General features: G+C 39.9%; 1 protein-coding gene across 1 annotated transcript in view; it reads left to right on the top strand.

Annotated features, from left to right (window-relative positions):
- The window catches only part of LOC108763752 (uncharacterized), a 41,460-nt gene that overhangs the window by 7,027 nt on the left and 9,090 nt on the right, over nucleotides 1-25,343 (top strand). Inside the window, exon 2 of the mRNA XM_018511613.1 lies at nucleotides 7,896-9,805. Within this exon, the coding sequence (XP_018367115.1) occupies nucleotides 9,524-9,805 (282 nt within the window). The 5' untranslated portion in view covers nucleotides 7,896-9,523. The remainder of the gene's footprint in view (nucleotides 1-7,895; nucleotides 9,806-25,343) is intronic.

Below are 25,343 nucleotides of genomic sequence, written 5' to 3'. Positions count from 1 at the left end.
CAGTGTCACCGGCAAATTTCTAACACTCGACGTAGCATAAGGAACGTAATTTCGCGCGGTACATCGAAAGCTTTCCAAGGGAAATGCGAGAGAGCGAAAAGGATGTTCTATGGATGATCGCGTCAACAAGGAAGGGCCAGGACATTCGACCTTTTGATCCTGACAATATTGAGTTCCATTTTCAGACAATAGATCTCTTGAGAAACAGGAAATTTATACAAAATCCATGTATACATTATATATATGCATTAATCCACATATTAATCTATATTAATTTGTATTGTGATTAATTAATTTATGCAGAATTATATATAGTGTCGCACATGTGATGTATCGCAATAATCAAAATTAGTCCAATTAAGTTCCCTCTCTCGTGTAATTTATGTGTAAAGGATTCGTATTTGTGAAAATAACGTGAAATACAAAATGCACATAGGGAAGATATTTTTTTAAAAACCTTATTTTTAACAAAGATTATTTAGCAATTTCTTAACAAAGAGTAAAATAGATTGTATATTTCTCGAAATTGTTTTACTTAAAATGATGTAATAATCAAAATATTTATCTTAATAATAAGAAAAAATAAAAAGTTGTATTATTTGAATGCGCAAAATGTTTTCGTACAACCGAAAATTTTAGCTTTGATTTTCACGAGATTTTCTTATTTATATTATAACAAAACATTATCCCGTATCAGAAAGAATTAATATTGACTTTCTAAAAATAAGGTTTTTAAAACAGAGATATCTCTCTTGTACTTTTTGCACTCACCGTATAGAAATATGTGACAACAGACATACAGGAAAGTATTTGCGGTGGTATTTTATTGATCAAGGGGTTTATTGCTTGTAAGTTGTTACTCGACGTGCGGAGTGGAGAGACACGATGGTAACGAGTCATATCGTTTTACGACTTTATCCTTGCCCGTCCTCGCCGATGTCAATTTCGCTTCTGGACGTGCCCAAAGTAACCCGAGTTGTCACGTATCCAATAATTTCCCGGGCTTTCGAAACATACGGTCCATCGCTCGAAACTTCTGTCCCTCCTGTAAATCACATTAAGCCCGGCAAGTCCACCGAGTGCGTGTAACTGGACGATATATCAAGCCATAACCGAGCCGTACGAGATCCGACGTGTTTTCCTCTCGGTTCCTCTTTCTTCCTCTCTTCCCCTTTCCCTCTTCCCCTACCGTCGAATATGCTTAATTTTACGTCGAAAATTTTCACGATATGAAAAGATTGATCACCGATACTTAAATGAGCACGAGTTTGGCCTCCGACAGAAACGAGCATAAATCTCCCATCGTAAAACACGTAAAATCGGGAGTGCAGTTGGAAACTCGCTATAAATTTGATGAAGTTAAATCCACTAATAATAAATTAGAAAAATCGCGGCAAAGCTCCATCGATTTCATAATTAATAACAGCCGCCGCCTGTTATGTTTCCATTCGTTTGCTCTGGCAAATTAAAATCATCCGATTTTCTTTTTTAACTACATTAACGCATCCACGCTTCGTTAATGCGCTTAACGCAATTTTTGCGCGTTTTATCATTCAGCTCCGCAACTTTATATTCCAGCCGAAAATATTTCCATCGTTCGCTGCCGATGCCATTTAAATTACCGTTCTCAGTACGATCCCAATACAGCATCTTCCATTTTGCCTCCACCGCTGCGTCTCAGATCGAACGCTCGATAGCACGCCAATAAATTACTGAGGGAGAGAGCATTGAGGCTTTATTTATTCATCCGAGCGATCCTGGTGCCTTACCTTCGAGACGTGTAACTCGGAACAGGTCGACCCGGCGAAGATATAATCGCTTTAGCAGTATTACTTTGAAGGTATTAAATGTACTGGCTGTTTATAAATTGGTAATATATGAAATAAAATTTTCAATTTTAACGTTTAGAAATTATAACTTTGCCGAAATTATAGTTTAAATTCACATTTAAGACATGAATTCAAAGAGATTTACATGCGGAAAAGACGATTTTGCTAAAGTATCTAAAAAATTTAGGTAAATACACATCTAAAAATAATTTTGTTGGACAATCAAAATAATTACGTAAGATTCTCAAGCATGATTAGCTACAAAAAGTTTTAACATTTTAGCACTTAATTTGAACAACCTATATGCAAATAAAATTATTTGAATGCTCCAACAAAATTATTTTCAAATCTGTATCTAGCTAATGGCGTATTTCACTGGCAGAACCGGTCCGCACTCAGTGCACATTAAAGCTGTTGTACATTAACCTAATCTGACTGTAAAAGTGAGAGATCTCAGTTAATAAAATACCCAATGTATATTTTATCAAATATTACAATAAAATGTATTAAGGATTTTATGGTTTAATTTATTTCTATATTTTTATTAAACGTACATTTTTATGTCGATTTGTGTACAACAGCTTTAAAGTGCACTGAGTGCGCACCAGCTCTGCCAGTGAAATACGCTATAAGTTTTTAGATGCTTTAACAAAATTTTCCTTTTCGTGCAGATCTGAAAATAAATTTATTAGGTCATTAATTATAAATCTTATGCATGATAAACAATGCTGCAAACAGTTTTGACATTCTGGCAACCAGTTGGAGCGCCCTACATAATAATTTTCATGGGCTAAAATTATCTTCAAGTCTCTAACTAAATTTTTAAATATTCTAGCAAATTTGTTATTTCTGTGCATGTTATCTATCAAATCGGTCAAATATTTTTGTAACAAGCTGAATAAATGATAATGAATGTTGTTTTTACTTTATTATTCAATTTCTAACTGATGTATCTAAAAAAGGAAGCTAATTGCATTCAATGACTGCGTTCAGCAGAAAAAATAGCTTTGCAACTGTTGTAAAATTCTTGTAAATGATTGGTTTATACATTTAGATCCAGTGAAGAACTAGGAGCAAGACCAATCATATTGAAGAATTTTACAACAGTTGCAACGCTGCTTTTTCTGCTGAACGCAGCGATTGAGATTCTGAAAATTGGCAAATGAGAATTTTGTAGTTGAATCTATTATAATTCTATATAGTTGAGATGATCCTGTAGAATTTTGATTGATATGATTAGAACTTCCTGAATTGTTTATTCTTAATCAGAAATTTTTGTCAATACACTTATCAATTTATTCCTAAATATAAAAGAAATGTATCACACTATAAAAATAAAATTTTCATACGTATATTGTTTGCGTATCATGGCATTTTGCGCCTGTGTTGATCTCTCTTAGCGCTTTGTGTAATTATCAACATCGTGAGGTCTCTTTGTCATCATATCGTTCAGACGTCTACAGCAGCTCGGCACGCCTCGTAATCGGATCAGAATAAATAATACTCGGCATTTAATGTTTCGACGTGACACTGTCGACGTCGGTGTCGATTACGAGGCGAATCCGAGTCTGCAGCGTTTATCTGGCTGGAATTCCGGGGGAGAACGCGCGGCACGAATCCTGTGTGACATCTCTGCCGGAAATAAATGGGGACCTTAAGCGTCGCATTGAGACGGTGGCGCGAGCTCCCGCTCTTGCTGAAGCTATCGGTATTCTAATTACTCGCAGCGCGAAAATAGCGAGGAACTTGGGGCGCGTAATTACACCGGAGGACGCGCGCCGCCTTATTAAGCTATCTCATTTTCTTCGGCGAACAGCAGGCCGCTCGATGGCTTCGCCGGTCGTGCTTCTTCCTTGAGTTTTATCCGATAAAGGACGGCGCGATCTACGAGCCGGGAAGTACGTCGGGGGATGACCTCGGAATAGCGAGTGAAGGTGCAGAGGGCTGGAAGCTCGATGGTCAACGTCGACGATTACCGCGCGGGAGAGAAAAAAAGAAAAAAGAAAAAAGAAAAAAAAAAACGAAACGCCGTCGTCTTTTTCCCAGGTTTATTTAACTCCCCTCTCTTCAAAAGGGGTCTACCGAGCACAAACTCCGGAACTTCGTCCGCTCCCGCGACGCGCCTCTAACTACAAGTTTGAAAGAATAACGTGAACGTCGAAGTTTGGACCCTGACGACGTTAATAACAATGCAGTCGCCCGTATTTTTTCGTTTAGTTAATTGCAAAAACTATCGTAGTACAAAATTAATCGATGCGAATTTGCAAAAAAAGTTTTCAAGTAAACAATCATTGCGAGACTAAGTTTTGTGTACCCTTTTATACATATATATTTGCGTACAAAATTTTTTAAAAAGTTTAATAATACCCTTAACTTTACAGCTCTGAAAAGTATCTTTAATTTATACGAAAAGGTTTTGCTAAAGTATCTAAAAATTTAGCTAGATACAGATCTGAAAATAGTTGTATAATTATCAAAATAATTATGTACAATGTTCAAATTGGTTATTATAGAATGTCGCGCGCGCGCGAAACTTAGCAATATTACTCATTATGCTTGAGATTTCTACGTAATCATTTTGATAGATCCAACGATATTGGCCTGAATTTAATTATATTTCTGGATACGTCAGCAAAATCGTTCTTTCCGTGCATACATTATATGTATTTTCGACCTGAAGCTTTTTCTCTTTGTTGTATCTTCTATGAATTTTAATGAGTTTTAATTAATTTTTTTCAATTAAAACGCCAAACTATAGAATCCAAATCTGTAAACAAAAAAACGTTTCGGTGATAACATTAAAATTATGACTAAAAATATAAATAAGAGTTTTGCATAAAAGTATGAAGAAGAGTGTTTTTCGAAAAAAAAACCCAAAAAATAAGTGCCATTTTAGAAAAAAAAAATTATAAACTTAAAAAAAATATATTATAACTTATAATGTTTGGTTTCTCAAACAGCGTAACTATTTCAGTAGATGAAATTGATATATTTGAAGATATGTTTGTATGCTGAAAATATGAAGAATGTTACAATGTTATAAATATAATGAATTGACAAATGGTTATTAATATAAATATTATTAAAATTTTAATTAATTATAATTAATGTGTGTGTGTGTGTAAAAAAAGGAAAGTTTTATTGGCTTGCGCAAATTTCACAAAGCGTACCTTTGTTATATTTTTTGTTATAAAAATTAAATAAAAATAGCTTCGCACTTCAAAATAAAAAAATTATTATTTCCTCATTTTTTACTTATGATTTTATTATTCAATTTAAAATAACATGAAGCCGACACTTTTATTTAAAAAATGCAATAAAAATGAAAAGAATTGTGTTTCTTTATATAAATAAAACTATTTTTTCACTAGAATATTCAATTTCAAATATTAGTAACAAACTTATATAATACTTTCAAGTCTAAATGATTCAAGTTAGATTTTTAAAGCGTTTTGTTTGAAGTACAAAGAATGCAACTGAATCTCTGCCTATACGATGATTAAGAAAGGAAAGTTTAAAGTTGTTTTTTTTACAATTTAGAACCTTGTAGTGTTAACTGTTCAGAAGTACCAACAGACAGTAAAGTCTTTACTCGAATCCAAGTAACCCGTTGTCATAGTCGAGAGTTAATTAGACTCGATTTATCAAATAAACGGAACTAATTGACGCAATTCCAGTAGTACTTCCTACAAAATTATAATTGAATTTACAATTAGCAATTATAAATCTATAAAATCGCGTGAATATACCGTGAGGTAATTATTTTTGCATAATGCTAAAAAATTGTTGGAATTTAAAAAGGGTTTGAATTATTTTTTATTTGCCATTTTACATGTCGTGTTATACAGACTTACACAGACTTCTAGATTCATCGAATCCTCGGCCGTGGAGAGTAATTGTCGTGTGGAAACTTATACGGCAATGCTTCACGCGACACATTCACGCACCGTACGATACTATCGCGAACGACTTTGCGGAACAAGTCCACGGGAGTTCGTCACACGAACCGTTCCACGAAACTTGCTCCGAATGGCCGTCGCAGTTCGCCCACACTTAGCAACTTTTCCACGGGGGCCAAGCATGTATCTAAATCACTTCTCGCTAACGATAATCTCAGCCTTAGAGGGCATAAGCTTAATCGCGCTGCGCTAATTTCCACTCGAAACTCTCCAGACTGCAATAGTCGTAACATTCGCATGAGAGCCCGCGTATGAGAACGTGCCAAGGAATCTCAGAACCTCACCATTTTGAGGGCTCATTCGCGATCCCCTCCCTCCCTCCCACCCTCTCTTTCTCACCCTTCTTTTCTCTGTGTGCCTCTAGTCGGCTTAAGAGTACGTAGCTTTTAATCGCGAACTTACGTAACGCGAACACGAACGCCATGTTAAGGTCATGTACTATCCGTTAAGTTCTAAAGCACCAGATCCGGCAGTTACATCCATCGGCCATTGCGACGAGCTAATTAGCTAGACGGTCTAATGCAGAGCCGACAAGGCGATTTCGACCGATATATTCTCCGGTTTAATTCTAACGACCGGCACCCCGCTAATCTCCCGAAATTAATCACCGCTGATGTAAGCCAGAAACGCCCGCGGACCGCGCGCGACGTAATTTCCGTCGGCAGGACTCCATTCTCCTCGTTTGTATCCACTGCTGGGATTTTCAATAGATACGGCACCGGCACTCAGGAACATTTCGGAATCGCTCTCCATGCCGCTCTGTTATCTTATAAATGGTGTACTCATCATGGCCATGCGGATTTGCTTTGAGACTATGAAATGATATTACGTCTGCCTTTTCTTGAATGCGTGCAATAATAATTTGTAACAATTACTTCATTTTATACTGTTGACATTAATCTTGTAGTTGCATCAAAACTTAATTTCTCCGTTACATTTATTCTATATGAAAATGCTGTCAGAGATAAATATATATATTTTAAATAAAATTATCTATAATTATAAAACATATTTTAAAAATAATTCATATTTCTAAACCTGGAAGAAATTAATATTGTACAATTAAGACTTACTCAGATAACGAGATAACGTTTTAATGATGTCTTCTTGTTAAAGACGTTATTAAGATGTCATTTGACGTCACTTTGCTACTTGGATATTTATCTCCTTGATGCACTCATAAAATGAACATAAAGTCAATTTACAGAGACTCGTAACATTTTTCTATCCTCGTAACTCTCCAGAAAACGTCTTTCTTCTCAAAATAGCGCTGTTTGAAGTATGGGGGGGGGGAGGAGGGGGAGGGAGGGTAGCAACGAAACCATATCCGCAAGAAACGATATATTCGTACGTGACTGCTGTGAAAAGGAGCGTGCTTTCCGTCAGACGTACAATAATGCAATTACCAACGAGTTTGAGATTAAGCGGGAAAGAGTTACAGAAAAGAAGGAGCCGTTCGTTCGTTATGCGTATACGCGGACTGACGGGATGAGGCGGATGGAATTCGAGAAGTGGAATCCAGGATAATTCTCACTTAATCCTCGGACACAGTCCTTGTAATGAACCAACCATTCGTTACGCTTCGCGACGGCGACGAGTATTTTTCTCGTAGCATCACCGTCCGCGCGTGGAATAATCCCATCTCCGATATTGCTTCCATCTTTAATGCACTCGAAGTCCATCCACTTCGAGACACGTTATACGTCGATCGGCAAGTATCGATATCGAATCGCGATCGTCGATCGTAGTTTGGGAAACTTGCCGAACTTGATCGACCCACTTTTGTCTGTTTTCCAAACTGAATTTTACGGCGACGGAGTCGCGCTATATTTATTGCGCTGTCAGTAGTATTGTTTTGATACTCGCACGATTTCGCAGATTGAGAAGTAATCTTTCAAAGTAATGAGAAAAGAATAAAATAACAATTTTTAAACCTTTCTAACAATAAGTTGGAAACTCACTTTATTTTAATAATTTAGCGGATTCAGTACTTTAGTGCTTTGGTGTTGACATAATAAATTTTACTGAGCATAATTCGCGAGTTGTACGTAGAGGTAGAATGGTGGAAAGCATAGAATACTACAGAATTGTATCTGTTGATTCACAGATATCACACACAAGGAAACGGCAGACAACTGGAAGAGGCGCAGCGTCGTTTAGCCATTGAGGACTCATCTTTGGTCATAAAAGGTGTCTGGTGGATAAACCGTGAAAGTGCCAATATCTCGCGAATAAAAGCATCGTCGACCATATACGCGACGCTATACAGAAACGGATGGGCTGGTGCGCGTCGAACGGTAAAATCGAAGCAAAATTGACGGCGCCACGAACGAGGATCCTGCCGGAAGAATATGAGGCCGTCGTCTGAGCGCCTGTTCGATCGAGGAGAATTAATTTTCCTTCCGGTCATTGGGTCATGGCGAAATGACCGTACTGCAAGATTAATCGTGTCTTCATGAGAGCTCGGATCTCACGTTAGTCGCTCGATCAGCGAACAACAAGCAGTCCCCCTCCTCGACTCATGAACGGGAGCGAGAGATTCGTCAACTCAAGAAGGCAAGCCGCATCGGGTGAAATTCTCTTTGGATCAACCCAAAAGGCGAAGACAAGCAGATAGTACTGGCCAATTTAATCCGAAATCTCCATCATCAATCTTCCCAAATTCTCGTTTGAAATATTATCTACTCTATCATGACAAAAGCGGATAAGCAACGCCCTCTAAACAGCGTAACGTTATGTAAACGTGTGAAAAATTGACGGTGGTCAAAAGCCAAGACGGATCGAGGCAACGAAGGGTAAGTCGCAAGTACCATTCGGTAAATAGTAAGATCCGAGGAGATATAACACCTCTCTGCGGCAATCCTCTCTATTTGGCCGACGATTCCCATTGCTCTTCGTCTCTCCTGGATTCTCATCCAAGCCTCATCGTCGTTTCGCGTCTTCCCACGTCGCAGGCATAAAAGTATAACGACTTGGGACACGTTACGTTCGCGGTTTACAGGGTGAGGGTGCATGTAGTGCTCCCGTGATAGCACGGGATCGTCCGGTAACGTCGTAAAACTCGTGGAAGAGTCCACATAAGAGCGGCGAGGACGACCACAACGTTTCGAATTACCGAATAGTTCGATGGTCGCAAAAATGTGGCGAATAACATCATTTTCGAAGAAAATAATTATACGGAGTACAAAAAAAAATCGCAATTTTCGGAATTAAAATAAAAGGATGAAGTATTAATAATAATCGGGCTGATTGAGAGATCAGATTGAAGAGACGGAGATAACGATAAATGATATTCCTTTGTGTAATTCTACGGTCTTTAATATTCGCAAAGTGAGCGTAACGCGAGAGTGACGCAGTGCGGTGAACCGTTAAAACCCCCTGGTCCGGCAAAATTCCGAAGAGACGTTGCCCGACGTGTTCGACACGAAGGAATTCAATCGCGAAATGGACCGCGCGATATTTGAATACTCGCGTAGATTGTAGCGTCGGTGAGTTTAGTAAATCCCGTATCCGAAGTAGATATTGTGATCGTTGCACGCGGACAGAGTCCATTTCCGCGGACATCACCGATACTCCGATACTTCGTCCGATGTCTGTTCGTGCGCTGCTCGGAACTTGGACGGGCTGCAAGCAGCTGGGGAGCTTTAGGATCTCTCCTTCGCAAAAGGCTCGAGCGAGTTCACGCGTGTAATTTATTTGGAGAACGCTGAAACACGGTGAGAGAATTCCAGAGATATGGATCACGTGCACGTGAAATCGAGATCGGCCTCGAAGAGCAACCCAACGAAGATGGCCTGTGAGAAGGCGTCGAGACGCCTTAGGACGATCCTCGTGAGGGCGTCTCGCATCGGCGTTTCTACGACGGAAGTCGCCAGGTTACCGGCGGCCAAGAAATTTATCCCGCAAAGAGATCACGGTTGGAAATTGGCGGTGTTTCTCCTACTTATGTTTGGAGGTGGAGTCATCGTCGCCTTGGTGTGCACCGCCAGGAAAGGATGCTCAAAACTGGAGGATATCGTAAGTTGGCTTTTATCGACATATCTTTATTTTTTATGTATATTAATGTATATTTAAATTGCAAAATAACTCGTCTGCACATAGAGGATAAAATAATGTATTTAAAATCTAATCCAATTTAAGAGTAACATTATTAAATATTTTTACACAATGCAATGTGGATATAGTACTTCATATTATTGTATAATTGAGTCATAAATTTTGCACAAAGCATAATTTTAGATTAAAGAAAGCATAATTTTAAATTATGAACAATTTAGAAGTTTAAAAACGAAACGGACGCACACATTCATGAATTTGCTCCGACGACCATGCATACGTGACTTTCTAAAGAATTTCATGAACCTGAGAGAGCGGTAGATATGAAGTATATGTCGTATGTAACATGCGGTTGACTTGAGTAAAAGTCACACGTCGTACACATTTTCCAATGAAAGGGACGAGGCTGAAGTTTCCCGTGTACTCCGAGAAACTATTTCCGTCAGAAAGAATTTGATGTCACGCTCTGGACAGGAACCCCTCTCTCTCTCTCTCTCTCTCTCTCTCTCTGCTGTCAGATCTTCCCTCGAAAAATATATTTCACCAAAATTCGCCTAAATTTCAGACCACCTGTAGAATAAATCTGTCATTGCTAGAAATGTACTCTCGTTGGTTTTACGGTTTTATTTTTAAAAAATCGAGAGAGAGAGAGAGAGAGAGAGAGAGAGAGAGAGGAAGAGAGAGCAGAGAGAACGTGTGATAATGGAAAATTTTTGTAATTCATGTACATATTTTATTTCATTTTCAAGTGTAAAAGTTTGATACTGAACCTCTACACTATTGTGTGATATATTCAATTTTTTTAACAGTCGTCATTGTTGTCGCCGTGAGTACAAAAAAAAATATAAAACATTGCTTTGCATAACGTTTTCACAATTTTTAAAAAATTATTCTACACACAACGTATACTTTTAATAGTAATTTCCATTTTTAAAAATTCTAAAAAGTTACTTAAAGTTATTGAGAAAATAATCAGTAATATATCCATTTGTGCAAATTGAAATTTAATATTTAATCACAAGGGTAGTAATCAGCGATGCATCTGCTTTGTGCGATGCACGTTTCTCGTAGCCTTCCGTTGTCAGTCATTCAAAATCCGTAAACTTCTCCGGGTGCATCGTAACCGATTCCTCGCATACCTCCTTCAATTTCGCGAAACAAACCGTCATAGAGTTGAAACGTGCGAAGCACGCGTTTATGCACGCGCGAGAGCAATCAAGTACTTAGCGTGCGCGCCTAACGAAAAGGGAGAGACAGCGAGAGAAGACACCGCCATGTGTGTAACCGTGTAGCGGCGGTGGCAAGACGGTAGGATCGTGTTAACGATGTTTCGCGCGCGCAAGGAGAGGATGTGCTGAAATTACAGATCAAGGGGTTTCTAAACAATTACGCTGTCGGCGGGAGGTCAGACCTGGAGTAGCGTGACGTTAGAGGCTACGGCTTGGTAGGAACCGATGCTTGTGGCCTGCGGCTGGTTGCGGGCGAGGGCCGAGGCTACCAGGAAGTGCTCTCTCACCGGCGCAGCGGCGGCGGCCAATGGGTGGTCTACGTCGACCAGTCGGTAGAGGAGAGAGTGAGCGCTCCTCTTCTCTGATATTCCCCCTGGGAAACAGGCGCTCTGCTCCATTGTACCTCCGAGCAAAGCGGCACAGACATGGACGCGCATAGGATTGGCGGGTAGTCGACCCCGCACACCCCTTGCTGCTATTACATCGAACGCAGCAACCGCAACGCGGAAAGTTCGCCTTTGAGTCACCCACCAGGATTGACAGCGATTTTAACTGACGTGACCGAGCTACGATTATCGCCCACTGGCTGATTGGCGGTCAGAAACATCCCCCGAGCTCTCGCGGGACCAGTGTTGCCTTATGGCCGTCGGCCGAGAGGCTAAAAGGGAGAGAGAAAGAGAGACAGCGTGGTGGTCCCTTGGGCGTTGCTTAGTGGATGTTAAGTGAAATGTTCCAGAGGGTCATTACGATGGGGTCCGAAAATCACAAATTCTCTTTGATGCCATCATCAATTGCTTGCGAATTGCTTATGCAATGTTTACTAATGAGAATCGTTGGAATCTAAAAGGTATCGTTATACTAAGAGCAAAACGATCGTACATGATGCATCTAACGAAACATTTTCGAAGCAACGGCGTGTTTACTTAACTGTTTATATAAACTATTTGCGACCTTATAAATATGTAAACGAGTAGGATAGCTTCAAATAAAAAAGATATTTGTTGATGAAAGTGTACATTTTTACGGTATTATTTATACATAATGATTAGCAAATAATTATTGCAAAAAGAATAATTGAAATATATCAAAGATTCTCCAATTATTCACAAATATTATTATATTTAGGAATTTTTTAAATAATAATAAAATTTCTGTTCTTATCTGTGTGTTCTCAGAGATATTTTATTAAGAATTCATTTTGATACTCACGCGACGCAATTTTACGAAACGCTCATTTGTTCCTTATATTGTTTCTTCGATTTGCTAAAATCACTTATTCACGTCGACATGCAACGTGATAGCGTAGCCCTTCGATGTTGCTTTATTGGTCTAGTTCGATACACGCGGGTGGTTCTACCACGATAGATCAGAGTGGAGAACATGGATTCTCTTTGATGTCGCCCGTGATTGGTAGTTGCTTGCATCGTTGCTTATGTAAAGCTTGTTAACACTATCTTACCTAACCAAAATACCGGAATTGGATACCATCGATTACACGAAAACATTTACGACAAAAGCCAAAAGGAATATTTTATGTAACCACTGTAGACAAATGGGGGGGGAGGGAAGGAAACGTGAAAATAGTTAAATCTATATTATAGAATTAAAAAAGAAATATACACTCACATAAAGAAAAGTTTCTCCGAATAAAAAAAAATCTATTTGAATCAAAGAAATTTATATATTACTATACAGTTAAAGAAAAGTTTCTTTGAGTGGAACGTCATTTCTTGAAATGAAATAAAATTTTCTGAAATCAAGTAAATTTTTATTTTCCTCAAAGATATTTACACTTTAACTTAAAGAAAATCAACGAAAGGTTTCTTCAATTTAAACATAACTTTTCTCTGAGTGTATATACATTTGTCTTTGTATGACACGAATATTCCATTTTACGCTAAAAGTATCTTATGATTAACGTTCGTTTTAATCTATTACTTGGAACACCGCCTTTTTTCGTCAAGTTTTAAGCACCCCTCAAGCACGTTAAATCGCAATAGCGGACGAAAGCGTTCGCATTCGTTAGAACAAAATCTGTTAGTGCGACGGCTTTATGCGTTGAAAAAGGCGTCCGGTGCAGAGTATGTCGTGTCACTGTTTATCCGAGGCAGCAAGCCGCGACGTGCAGAATCTACGGCAACACCGTCAAATCCCATCATGGACGAGACTGCGAATTTCACCGTCGGCCTCCCGTCGTCGTCGTCGCCGTTGTGTCGCCGCGATTATACACTCTATTTACCTCCAGGACCCGTCAACCTGCGATTACCTCCTCGCGATGCGTTCCTGCCGTGGTCGCGGCGGTCCCTCAAAGCGCGTATCGGACATTCATGCGTCCGTCCGAACGCACCCGAGTCTGGTTGCACGCAATATGCGATCGGGAGGGAACATGAAGATGCGTCGAACGTGCGTGACGGCCACCTGTGCAACGGGGAACACGCTTGTATATGCGTTATCGACGAACACGCGTTCGCGGATCGGCTGGGAATCTCGAATTCCATTTACATTCTTAATGCCAGGGCAACTAAAAAAAAAAAAAATCCTCCAACTGAGAACGTCGTTTCCGAATGAGGCCGAATCTGACAGAGCGATGAAACCGACAGAAATAATGTTTACTCAACGGGACGAGATTGACTACTGCCGCTGAATACCGAGCGTTTTTACGAGTAAAATTTGCAAATTCTGTTAGAGTAGCGCGAATAAACGATAGCAGCCATTGTAGGATTACGTCGATAGGATACGTCATGTTTATCCAATGGAATCAGCTCCGGATTGTCAGTCTCGAATATACAAAGTTTCTTTGCTACGAATTCACGAGCAAAAGCGATGGTAGAAGCATGGTGGATATGTGGATACAACACCCCTTTGATAAATTGACTTAAAAATTTTGTTTATCTTTAAATTCTGTCGCTACTGCAAACTGAAACTATTTGATAACATTTGTATGATTATTCAATTCAGATACTGTACTTTATATTTTCTCTGACAGTAGTGCAAGTCAATCATATTTTCTACGTATCGTTAACCTATGTTCAGAACACTGAGAAAAATTTCCAGACTTTATCCGTTCAAAATGTAACAAACGGATAAAGTCTGGAAATTTTTCTCAGTGAACAGAGGAAGGAATAGAAGATTTATTAGAAGAAAGGAAGCAGTTATGGAATAGATAAATCCTGGAATACGCGATATCCTGTATAATTTGCGCTACAATCTGAGGACCATCAAAGTTACTTGTTCACATTCTTCAAACATAATATGATCACTAGTTATTACAGTGTTACTACGTTGTCGTAAAAACTACAGTTTTGCAAATAGTTTTACAGGTGTGTACTCTTTATGTAATTTTGAGAAATATATTGGTATTAATTTTGTTACTTCAGTCTAGCTTGGAGGCCTTAAATGTGACTTTGAATGATATAATCAACTAAATATATAACTCTATTCAGTAACTCTTAATAACTATAACGATGTCGTTATAGTCGTTAAAAGTTACTGAATAGGCTTATTAGTAACAAAATGCATGCATGTATGTCGTGTAAGTTAACTTATAATTAGTGTAAAGTTATACTTACATAGTTGGTGAATTTCACACATCCTCCTCCTATTCCATAATCGTTGTCCTTTTTCCTTCTTCAATTTTTTGTAAATTACATTCGTTCTATATACAGTGAGAGCAAAAGGTATTCGTACAAGGAAATTTGTTATAAAAAAAGTCTTATTTGTAGAAAATAAACATTAATTAGCAATTTTATACAATGAATACATTCTTTGCTCACATAAACAAACGAGCTTCGCATGTATTCCTGATTTTAGAAGTTAAATTTCTCGTCTGTACGAATACTTTTTGAGCATTCAAACAATACAATTTTTAATTTTCGCTTATTTTTCAGATGATATATTTTGTATAATTAATACATATCATTTCGATATATATAATTTTAAGAAACATACAGTCTATTTTATTTTTTATGAATAAATTGTTAATTATTCAACAAGAAATGATCGTTAATTAAACGTCGAATCGATGTCAAATTGGTGTTGAAATAATCGAATTTATATCGATTCAACATCAATTCGATGACTCATTTCTCGCTGGATAATAGTTGCTTTCCATTTACATACGAATGAAACTGAGTCTGAAGTGAGCTGAGTATTTTATACTCAGATTAATGACGTCACTACTTGCTTACTTTGGTAAAAAGTTATCACATGTCAACACAGGTTCATAATCTCACTTTGAAGTGAGTTTACGAGACTCACTAAAGCACACGGTCTTGATCTTTGGTGCAAATTTATGGGTAAAAACTCAGTTGAATCTCACTTGTCAGAATGCAAAAGGAACGCGCATTCAACTGAGTTACGACGTCACAAGTGAGAATTTGAGAATCGGTGTAAATGGAAAGCAGCTAATATTTACTTTTTAAAAATAAAGTTTTTAAAAAAATATTTTCTTTGTACGCGCACGAATACTTTTTGCACTCACTGTATGTATATTCGAAAAATATTTACCTACATAGCATAATTAGTATCATTCTAAGGTCAATTTTCACAATATGTGATTTTCCAAAGATTAAAGATTACCAAGAGATTCATCAATGAAATTTATTCATAAACTTTTCGGAATTAATCTTTAATCTTTAGGTACCTAACCATAGATTGTGAAAACAGGGCTAATAAACTTCTATAGGGGTAAAGAAACAGGGGTAAAGAAACTTCTACCGGAAATAATTATGTCACACGAATATATCTGCTGATTATTTTACTACAACAAATAGCGTTTTCGGCCCGGCCAGGTTTGCACCAACCTGGGTTAAATTAATGGCGTTTTGTGCTCTCCTATTGGTAGAGCGGGTGACGTCAACCAATAGAAAAAATTAATCCAACCCAGGTTGGTGCAAACCCCAATCGGGGCGAAAACGCTAAAAATATGATATTCCATAATCCCCTCCCTTTCTCTATATAACCAATGATTGGAAACCAAGATAAATTTCCTTCGCGAAGAGTATCTACCACCAATTTCCGAGTAGCATATTTGACGGGGGCGTTTTAGCAGTCACGTCATTGCGGGCATACAAATCGGGCGGCATTCATAATTCCGGCGGTTGGTCATCGCCGGCGGCGGACGGTAGCACCGAGTGCATATTCGTTCAGAATAGCACGCACCGGCGCACGTGTGCGACGACTACCACGTGTCAGTGAGCGGGACACGTCGGCGACGCGAGACAGTTGCTATCTACGCCGACGTGCCACGCACGCGAACCCGAACTGGAGGCCGTTATTCGCGGACAGGTTCACGCAGGCCAGCATAATTCCGGGATGACTCGGGCAGCTGTGTATGATGCCCGTCGGCCGTATCAGGGGTACGATCTGCGTTGGTCCGCGTCACATCGGGTGTTGCACACCCCTCCCCCTTCTCCTATCCCAATTTCCGATTAATTAATGCGTTAATTTATCAGCTCTCGTTCTGCGTTTGGACACGATGCCGGCGCCTAGCGCGCTTCGCAGAGCATGGAACGAGGGTAAACAGGATGTAAACCGAACTCTGATCGATATTGACTCGTGTCATCAAGGTCCTGTTTACTGCGCTTGTTTACTCCTATTGAGTATCCCGCTTGATACGTACGTCAATAGATCCTAATTTTTCTAGATAATTTCATTCTCCATGCCTTTTTGCATATTACATTTAAATGACACATAGATGACACTTATTTGCTTCTATGCGAATTATCCAGTTTGATATGTTAATACACTGAGAACAAAATTGTTTATTTAATTAAATTAATGTAATTCGTCTTTATTTCTTTCGAAGAATATATGTATTTAAATTAAATATATTTGACTTAAATACATTTTTCTTCAATGAAAAAAACAACTAAATTAATTTAGTCAAATGACAATTCTTTTTTAATTGGATCTTAATTTTTCTAGATGATTTTAATACATGTTCTTCATGTTTTTTGATATATTATAAGTAACATGTAGAGCAATATATAAATTTTTGCTTTCCTTATTTTTTTCATAATTTAGTTGACTCTTCCATCGATTAAACGCAACTGTCTTAAGACGTTTTACAGTGCGCAAAGAAGGGTCGTTATTTCTGATTGTCGAGATATGGTTGAAACCAATGACGTTGACAAAACGATGTTTTCCATCTTCGTAAGAAAAATGAGCGCAAATAGTAGGTTGCCGATCGAATGTCGATTCGACTACCGCACAAGCGACGAATGAGCGTCACCGGCCATTAACGAGGCCTCGAATTTCAAATCCCGTTTCCGTGATTACCGCGACGGAAACGAGACGAAGACTAGGAAGAGAAGAAACGGAGGTATTGAAGGGAAAAGCACGGATCTACGGCAGCTGGCGGGCGTTTTAGATCAGATCCCTTTCCAGAAAGTCGGCTTCCGAATGTCAATTTCGGCCGCCGATGCTGAATTCCCGACATTTACGGCTACGTGCCGTCCTGACTTACATCGATAGCCACCGTGAGGGAATTTCCCGGATTTTCCATTTGAGCATTCTTCCCGCGATCATCCGATAGTCAACTCGACGAAAGAGGTTCCATTCGTTGAAAGGCATTTTTCTTATTTTTCTTTAACGTATTATTGAACGCATTTGGATTGCTTGAGATTTTGCCAAATTATTAGTGGAGTACAAACTTATTTGCATCTCATTACTTATACAATAATCTCAGTACATATATCAGTAATTAATGTTTTATAAAAAGAAGTGATTTATTTATGCTAATTCTATACTAGTAACGTACGAAGCATCACTTTTAAATCATTTGTTGTTGTTTCGACAGTAACATCGCGCAAACATTTCACGATACTTGCGGCAAACAAGTTCTCGCTTAAACCACCTATTTTACTATCAACATGATCGAGTGCAAATGCCTCGTGTTTGTATCAGCCAGAACGTACGAGCGGCAGGGCTGACATCAGTGGCTGTTGTCGGTATATTTCGAAAACGCGTTGTCGCTCGTTCGATATAAAATACGCAGGGGATAGCGCGGGAAAAGGGTGGGCGAAGGGTGGACGGACTAGAAAGCTGGAGAGAGCCGTGGTGAGAGATTCGAAGGGCTGGTGGATAGATAGGCGCCGGAGCGTAACTCGATATAGCTGCCAGCAAGCTGCCGGTATCACGTCCCCTCCCCCTCCCCTTTTCCCACCTTCCGTTTCCTCCACTATCCCACCCTCTCGCTGGCGCTGGCCCGTCAACCCTCTCGTTCGCTCGCTACGGATGCAGGGTTACCCAGGAATATTCTCCACGTAAATGCAGCATCGATGTTTTCTCAGCAACGAGGCCTCTCGATGGCAACCCCCGTGCCCGGTTCCATCCCTCCCGCTCTCGATCCCAACCCCTGTGTCCCGTTTCCCGCATATCGCGCTCTTCCTTTCACGCGCGCGCCTTCAACGTTTTATTCCGCGATCTTGGAATACTGCAGCTGTTACACCGTCGCTGGCACTGATAGGGACCAACTGCTCGATATTCTTCGAGGGACGATTTTGGTGCATCGACCTTGAGCTTATTGTTAGACGGAAGCGAGGGTCTGCAGAATCGAGACCGATGTCTCAGCGGAAAACTAAAGAAAAGGATCTGTTTTCCCAGTTTTCTCGGTTGACTTAATAACACGAGGTCGATGTTTGTTACATTTTGACTTGAAATTTCGTCCCGTGGACACGAAGGCGTTCCGAAGCGCTTTCGGAACGAGAGCTTCGATGCCTGCTGTGTTTCTCGAGCTTAAAAGTTTTGTCAGAATAATTTTACTTTATTTAAATCCCACGCTGGAAAAGAGTCTGGTTGCATTAGTTGGAATTCTAAAAATGGACAGAATTTTCTGATTGAATCTATTATAATTCTAATTGAGATAACCAGAATTCTGATTGATACGATCAGTGTCTTCTAGTTTGTTCATTTTCAATCAGAAATGTTTCTCAATGCAAGAAAATGGCACAACAGAAATTTGTTAATTTCTCAATGTTGCAATTTCGATAGAATCATACATTATAATTCGACAGAACATAATTAAAAGATCGCACAACGTCTCCTAAGAAGTGTTCGAGAATGCTGAGTCACGGCACGTGATCCTAACTTTGCAATGTTATAACGATCGGTGAAGCGAGCGTCAAAGTTGGAATTCGATTCGGCGACGGTAGCATTAAACTTAAGCCTGCAAGTTCGACATTCGGATCGGAACAGATCGCATCTCGGTAACATTAATATGTAAGACGTAAGAGCCAATTAGTGGCGGTTCGGTTCATAGCGGTATAGTTCTTACTTCCCTGTCGTAACGGCGGCTTTGACGCGATTCGCGTTTGCCAAAGTTTCCGAGACGGCTTTGTCCCGTCGTTTGCGAGAACTCGAGAACTCCATTAGCCCCACGTCGCGCCACGAGCATTCCCGAAAACAGGAGCCACCCCATTGACCGAGATCCTTCAGGAAACTCCTCGAGAATGCGTCTTGCGGGAAATGGCCTTGAACTTGATTAGATTCTAGCGTGTCCCAAGATTTTCTTTATTCCCTTCCTACGCTCCGAGAGAGGCTGTTGAAACGTCAAACGAATTTTTCACAGCTTCACACTTAACTGCATGTAAAGACCGTTATTGACTCGTAGTGCCATAAATCTGAATGCGCGACTGCGTTCGTTGACTTTTTGCCGCGATATCACTCGCAGTGTAACAACACTGCAGATTTTAACGCAATGTTGACATTCGAATACCTTTCGCTTTGCATGTCCACGTATGTACATACAAGACAGGAGGAACAATTGCGACACGAAATGCTCAATACGCGAAATATCCAACGAGCGTCGCTCGGCGGTCGCTGGATGCACCGCTGGGACGTCACGATATTCCGATACGACGGTTTATAATAAATTCCGGCGGCAAACGCGTTGCGTGCGATATTTAGACGCGCCTATACATTGTGCGTCGTGCCCGGCCCGATATTGTGACCATCCCGCATCCCGGACACGTACCAACGAAATTACGAAATTTGCAAACAGACGAGATGCAACGACATGGGTGCGACGCGACGGCCGGGCATGTTTTCCAGTATCCCGCGAGCTCTCGCACATCGGCGCGGGATCCTTTTATATGGCAGAAATTGAAGTGACCTCGATTAGACGATGAATCTATGTCGAAAACATCGCAGTGAATTAGCCGTGCGCTCTCCGCGAAAATCTCGCGATTCTCGTCGAATTTCCTTGCCCTGGGCTGTCGTAGAAAATACTGTCCGAGATGAAGTTAGTATCGATCCGAGCTCGACTAATTACTTTGATACGCGTTTGACCGTGTTCGACCACACCCTACCGTGACTATCGTTACGTGAAAATCGCGTGTTATTTACGCTCTCTTAGAGTAATACCCTAAATGACGTAGTATGTGTAATGGTAACATAGTCTCTGTTCATCGTTAACAACTTTATTCTCTACATTAAGATAAGAATATTTAAATAGCGCCGCGTCAGTTGAGTGCCACTTTACGAGCTTTATTTTACATTCTGGATTGTCAGTCATTCCTAATCACTCTTTTATTACGAGATAAATATTGATCTATCTTCATTTTTATTAATCATTTTATCGGGGTAATCACTAAAATATTGTCCCACAGATTACATGATTTTATTTGATTTCATACAATTTCATCCGCTGACAAATAATTTTCTTCACTATATATAAAGTCATTTAGTAAAATAATTGGTTTTATCTAATATCACACAATTATTTCTCGTAGTTGCATATGTAATTATCGGATTATACGTCGGGATTTCATATAAATTTTAATGATTTCGGGGACTCTGTCCCGCGATTACACTAAGCGATTACCCCTTCGAATTTTATTTGATGTCGACGTGTTAGAAAACGTATAATTAATGCATTTTTATGATAGACGCACGCTAATTCGCACAGCGAACGTATCAGGTGTGCGGCATCCTCGTCGGGGTGACGTTAATCGCTTTGTAAAACACCGGTGTCTCATTAAAATCGCATTCCAACCCGAATTCACAACGTCGCGGATTTCTGTTCTGGCACCTCTGATTTAAGTGGATACGACCGAAGTTGGACGGCCGACGTTCGCTCGTGAAAATTGCGCCTCGACACGTGCGGCAAGAAATCTGTTGATCCGCACGGCACATCCATTCGTTAATTGCCGCCAAGCAAGAAATCCCTCGTTAAGCGTCCTTCGTCCTCGTAAAAATTCCGCAGGAATTATCGCCGATCGTTCCTGCCTGCTAATTTTGTTGTCGCCGGATTCGTCAGATCGTCAGAGATTCGATGGACAGGCTAATTGCCAAGTGTTTAATTGCAATTCATAATAGCAATGAATTTGACGTATACATTAAAAAATTTTATTATATTGGAAAATAAGAGACATTAAAGACAAAAAGCATCTACCGTTTAATAACGTTGTGACGGTCCGCGTTTAAAGATCGTATAACTTTAGCTATTATACCTCTAATGTCCTTTGGTAGGACTGAGGATGCCCTATGCGAACGTAAACGATAAAATGACGAGATTGGGGCCAGTGGACAATTTCGTTCTCGTTTGACGAGTGTTTCAAACGAGCTGCCGGGCAACGGCAGCAACAACCTACCCCAGCGTTCCTGGCAGCAATTCTCTGCCCTAACGATGACTGCAGCAGTATTAGAAGGCGACGGGAGGGAGGGTAAACCGGGTCCGTGCTTCCGGTAGGGTGCGAGTGCTGACGTAGGGGGCTGTGCACGTATTACAAAATAACAGGCATGGGCAAGACTGTAAGAAATATAGTCAGAAAAGAGAGGCGCCTACCTTCGCGCACATGCTACACCCCTAAATCTAATTCCGTAATTTTTGAGCACGTGAGGATTCAATTTGTTCCATCACGCAACCGAGCTTCTAGGTAGGGTGGTGGTTCAGCATTTTTCCTCGGTAATCGAAGTATCGTCGACCGATCCGTCCCATTCTTTTGATGTTTCGATCAATTTAGGAGCGACGCTTTTAAAATCGACGCTTCCTCCCATGGACGGAACCCAATGAATGCACTCATCCATCCTTGATTTGAACCTGAAAATCCGAAATCGAGAAACGAATACGCGCGCGCGAGTCTGCGCATCGTGAATGTCCGTTGTTTCGCATGGAATACGACAGCCGATCGGCGAAATTGCGACGGACTGTGAAACTAGTTGAACAAAGTGTAATTACGAGCGCGACACCACCCCTCCGTTTTCTCCTCCTCCGCGTCTGTCCCTCGCACAAACGCGAGCGATGTTTGTTTCGACGGGTGTAATCGGCCGGAAATTCGCGGCGCGGCGTGTCGATACACATCGAGTTGAGAGTGCGCTCGTACCGGCGCGGGCGTTTATATGTTATGCGACCAATAATCTGGTGGATCTAGAACGGAATGTCGGAGCCGAGGCGACGAACTTATCCGTGAACTTTGAAGCGCAATTTAGTATGCATGGAAATTGGTACGCGAATTTACTGAGGTCGCGTTTGTAGATTACATCGATAGTTGAAAGCGTTAATTGTGTACAGCGTTTGATTCTCATTAAATATTCCGTGCCTCTCATTAAAGATTAATCTGTAATTAATTTAATTACATATGTTATTTATTGAATTTAATCTGAAACGTGAAGAATGTTTTAGTCTTTATTACATCAAATTTGCTCCATTAATCCAAAATTGAAATTGACAACCAAAATTTGGATGTCGAAATTGTTTCTTCGTAAATCTTTATATACAAGTCAATTTGTTAAATACAATTATTATATAACATGACCTATAATTTGTATCCAATTAATTTTTATTAATATTGACACGTAAAAACAGAATGATACAGAAACGTACTAAAATTTGAAACGAATTTTATCAACGCGAGAAATATCGATATCGGTGGAGAATTAAATGAGATCGAAAAATAATACAAAAAAGTAGCAAACTCATTTCGAAGCACCGCGGGCGATGCTTGAAAGTAAATGGCAACCTTGGGTAATAACTTGAAGACGCCCACGTGGATGCCCGGCACGATCGGGAAATACGATCCGAAGGGTTGCAGCCGCAGAGTCGGTGTCCGCGCTCGGAGGGCTGTCAGGGATGTGCCCCTGGGGTTGAAGAGGGAGAGAGTCCCGTAGAGAGGAATGGTTATGGCAACAATCCATGGCTGCGAAGACAAAGGAGGAGTACGGCTACAAAGAGAGACAAAGATAGAGATAGAGAGAGAAAGGGAGAGGGAGAAAATATAGAGCGCGAAATGGATAGTGCCGGGGTAGGAATCAGCCGACAGAAATATTTTAACGCCGCAGGGCGAATCCCTTGATGACAATTCCAGCGCGCGCCCAACGCCAGGCATTGGTGCAGTTTCTTTTTTGTACGTCGCCGCCACGTTCCACGCACGATTCTAGCCGGAAGCGAAATTACGTACCGTGCGCCTCGTGTGCCTCCTCGATACCCCACGTACGCTTCGTTGAAGCTGTTGCTTTGATCGTCGATCTTGTAGGGAGAGAGACATCACGTTGCTGCGCACGGTATAGCATTTCGTGCACATGAGACGAACCGTCGGAAAAGGTTTGTTCGATCGAAACGTATACTTTTGCCCCTTTATAAATCGTATTTTATCGATTTGAGCGACCTGGTTAACGCGTGAGAGTTTGTGGAATACCAACAGAGAAAACAATTTTTTTACAAAAGTCAAAATAATTTTAAAAATCATTTTTTAAACAATATTTCAAATATTGGGACGAGTAATATTTTTTACATCGTTAGAAGTTTTCTATTATTTTTTATTATTATGCTTTTATTTTTTTATCATTTTTGCGTAATAGAGTTTTTATAATAAGAAAATATAGCGTGTACATTTCGCAAATAGAATAATATTCTAATTTCCATTTATCGTTCCATTTTCGTTTTGATAATTCGATCGATCGATTCAATTTACATTTGAGAAATCCTGTTTTCAATCAAATGTATATTTATTCGATTTTAAGTGATACTTCGCGAGTCCATTATGGTGGTTACATAAATGAGTAAATCGGATTTGCGAGTGTTTCTCCGTCAGCATTATGACATGAATGTTTGATAGTCGCGTAACCGAAACGCAGATTGCGCGTGTAGTTTATTTCGTTGCGTCCGACATTTAGGGATGGGAGCTGAAGCCAAGTTTATAGGTACGTGGAGGATGGGCATCCGTCGATGCGGGCTCGTGTATAGTTGGTAAACTCGCGCCGTGATGAAAGCCACCGGCACAAAGGCTCCCGTAACACGATGTCGTTTACTCGAGAGCTCCGATCAAAGCGTCCGAGCGGTCAGTCCAAAGATATCGAACGATACGCGTCACGAAGCATAACACAGGAATTCTGCTTCCGGGATCGGTAAGCTAGTTTATTATTAAATCTTTTTTTGTAATGTCTTCTTCTACAACACCTGGATTAAAACGTCACGTAGCGCGTGTACTTTTTTACGAACTCTGCCTATGTGAAACTGCATTATGTAGCTGCTCTCGCATATTGATTTTTTTTTTTTACCGCCGACATTATAATTTTGCATTTTAATTTATTGATAAAGATATTTCTAGATGTGACATTTAATCCAAACGTACTGTTAATCTCGGTCGTTTGTTATTGATAGATAGAATTTTACTTCTTGCGAGAAATAAATGGTACATTCGCCCATTTATCAAACCGAGTTCGAAGAGGTGTGTTACAACTGTGATAAATCGCGTTGCTCCGAATTGTTCCTATTGTTGCTTCGGCCTGCAAACATGGAAATTTACAGGTTGATCTGTTTGTTTTCTCTGACGTTAATAAACTGACACGTTAAATAATTTAGAGAGGCATGTATATTGATTTTTATTATTAGATAAACGAACAGTTTTATTTGTCATTCTGTCAAATGTATTGCTATGCAATTCGGAAGGTTTTGTTGTATTAAAATAAATAAACGTTGTAAATAAGTTGCACGATATAAAATCGAGGGGACAGATTGCGTAGTACAATTTGCAGCGATGAAATCTTTTAATGATCCTAAAACGAGAATTGCAAATATTTGTATACGGTTTAATCTTCGGGTTTTTCAAGCTATGGCTATGGTATACTATAACTGTAAACTTTGCAAGTAAACAGAAGGCGGTCGACGAAATTACGATCGAGATATATGACAATATCAATATTTTGATGGAACCTAGTTCTTCCGCAATATAGTCAGCTTTTTTGTTAGGGATAAAATGAAAAAAAAAAGATATTACAAGAAAACGTAAAACTATATGTATAACAATGAAAACAAGGACAAAAGAGGCAGA

The sequence above is a fragment of the Trachymyrmex cornetzi genome, unplaced genomic scaffold, assembly GCF_001594075.2.
Source record: "Trachymyrmex cornetzi isolate Tcor2-1 unplaced genomic scaffold, Tcor1.1 scaffold381, whole genome shotgun sequence".
Taxonomy (NCBI): domain Eukaryota; kingdom Metazoa; phylum Arthropoda; class Insecta; order Hymenoptera; family Formicidae; genus Trachymyrmex; species Trachymyrmex cornetzi.
Note: the sequence above shows the minus strand (reverse complement) of the source record. Positions and strands in the feature narration are given on the sequence as shown.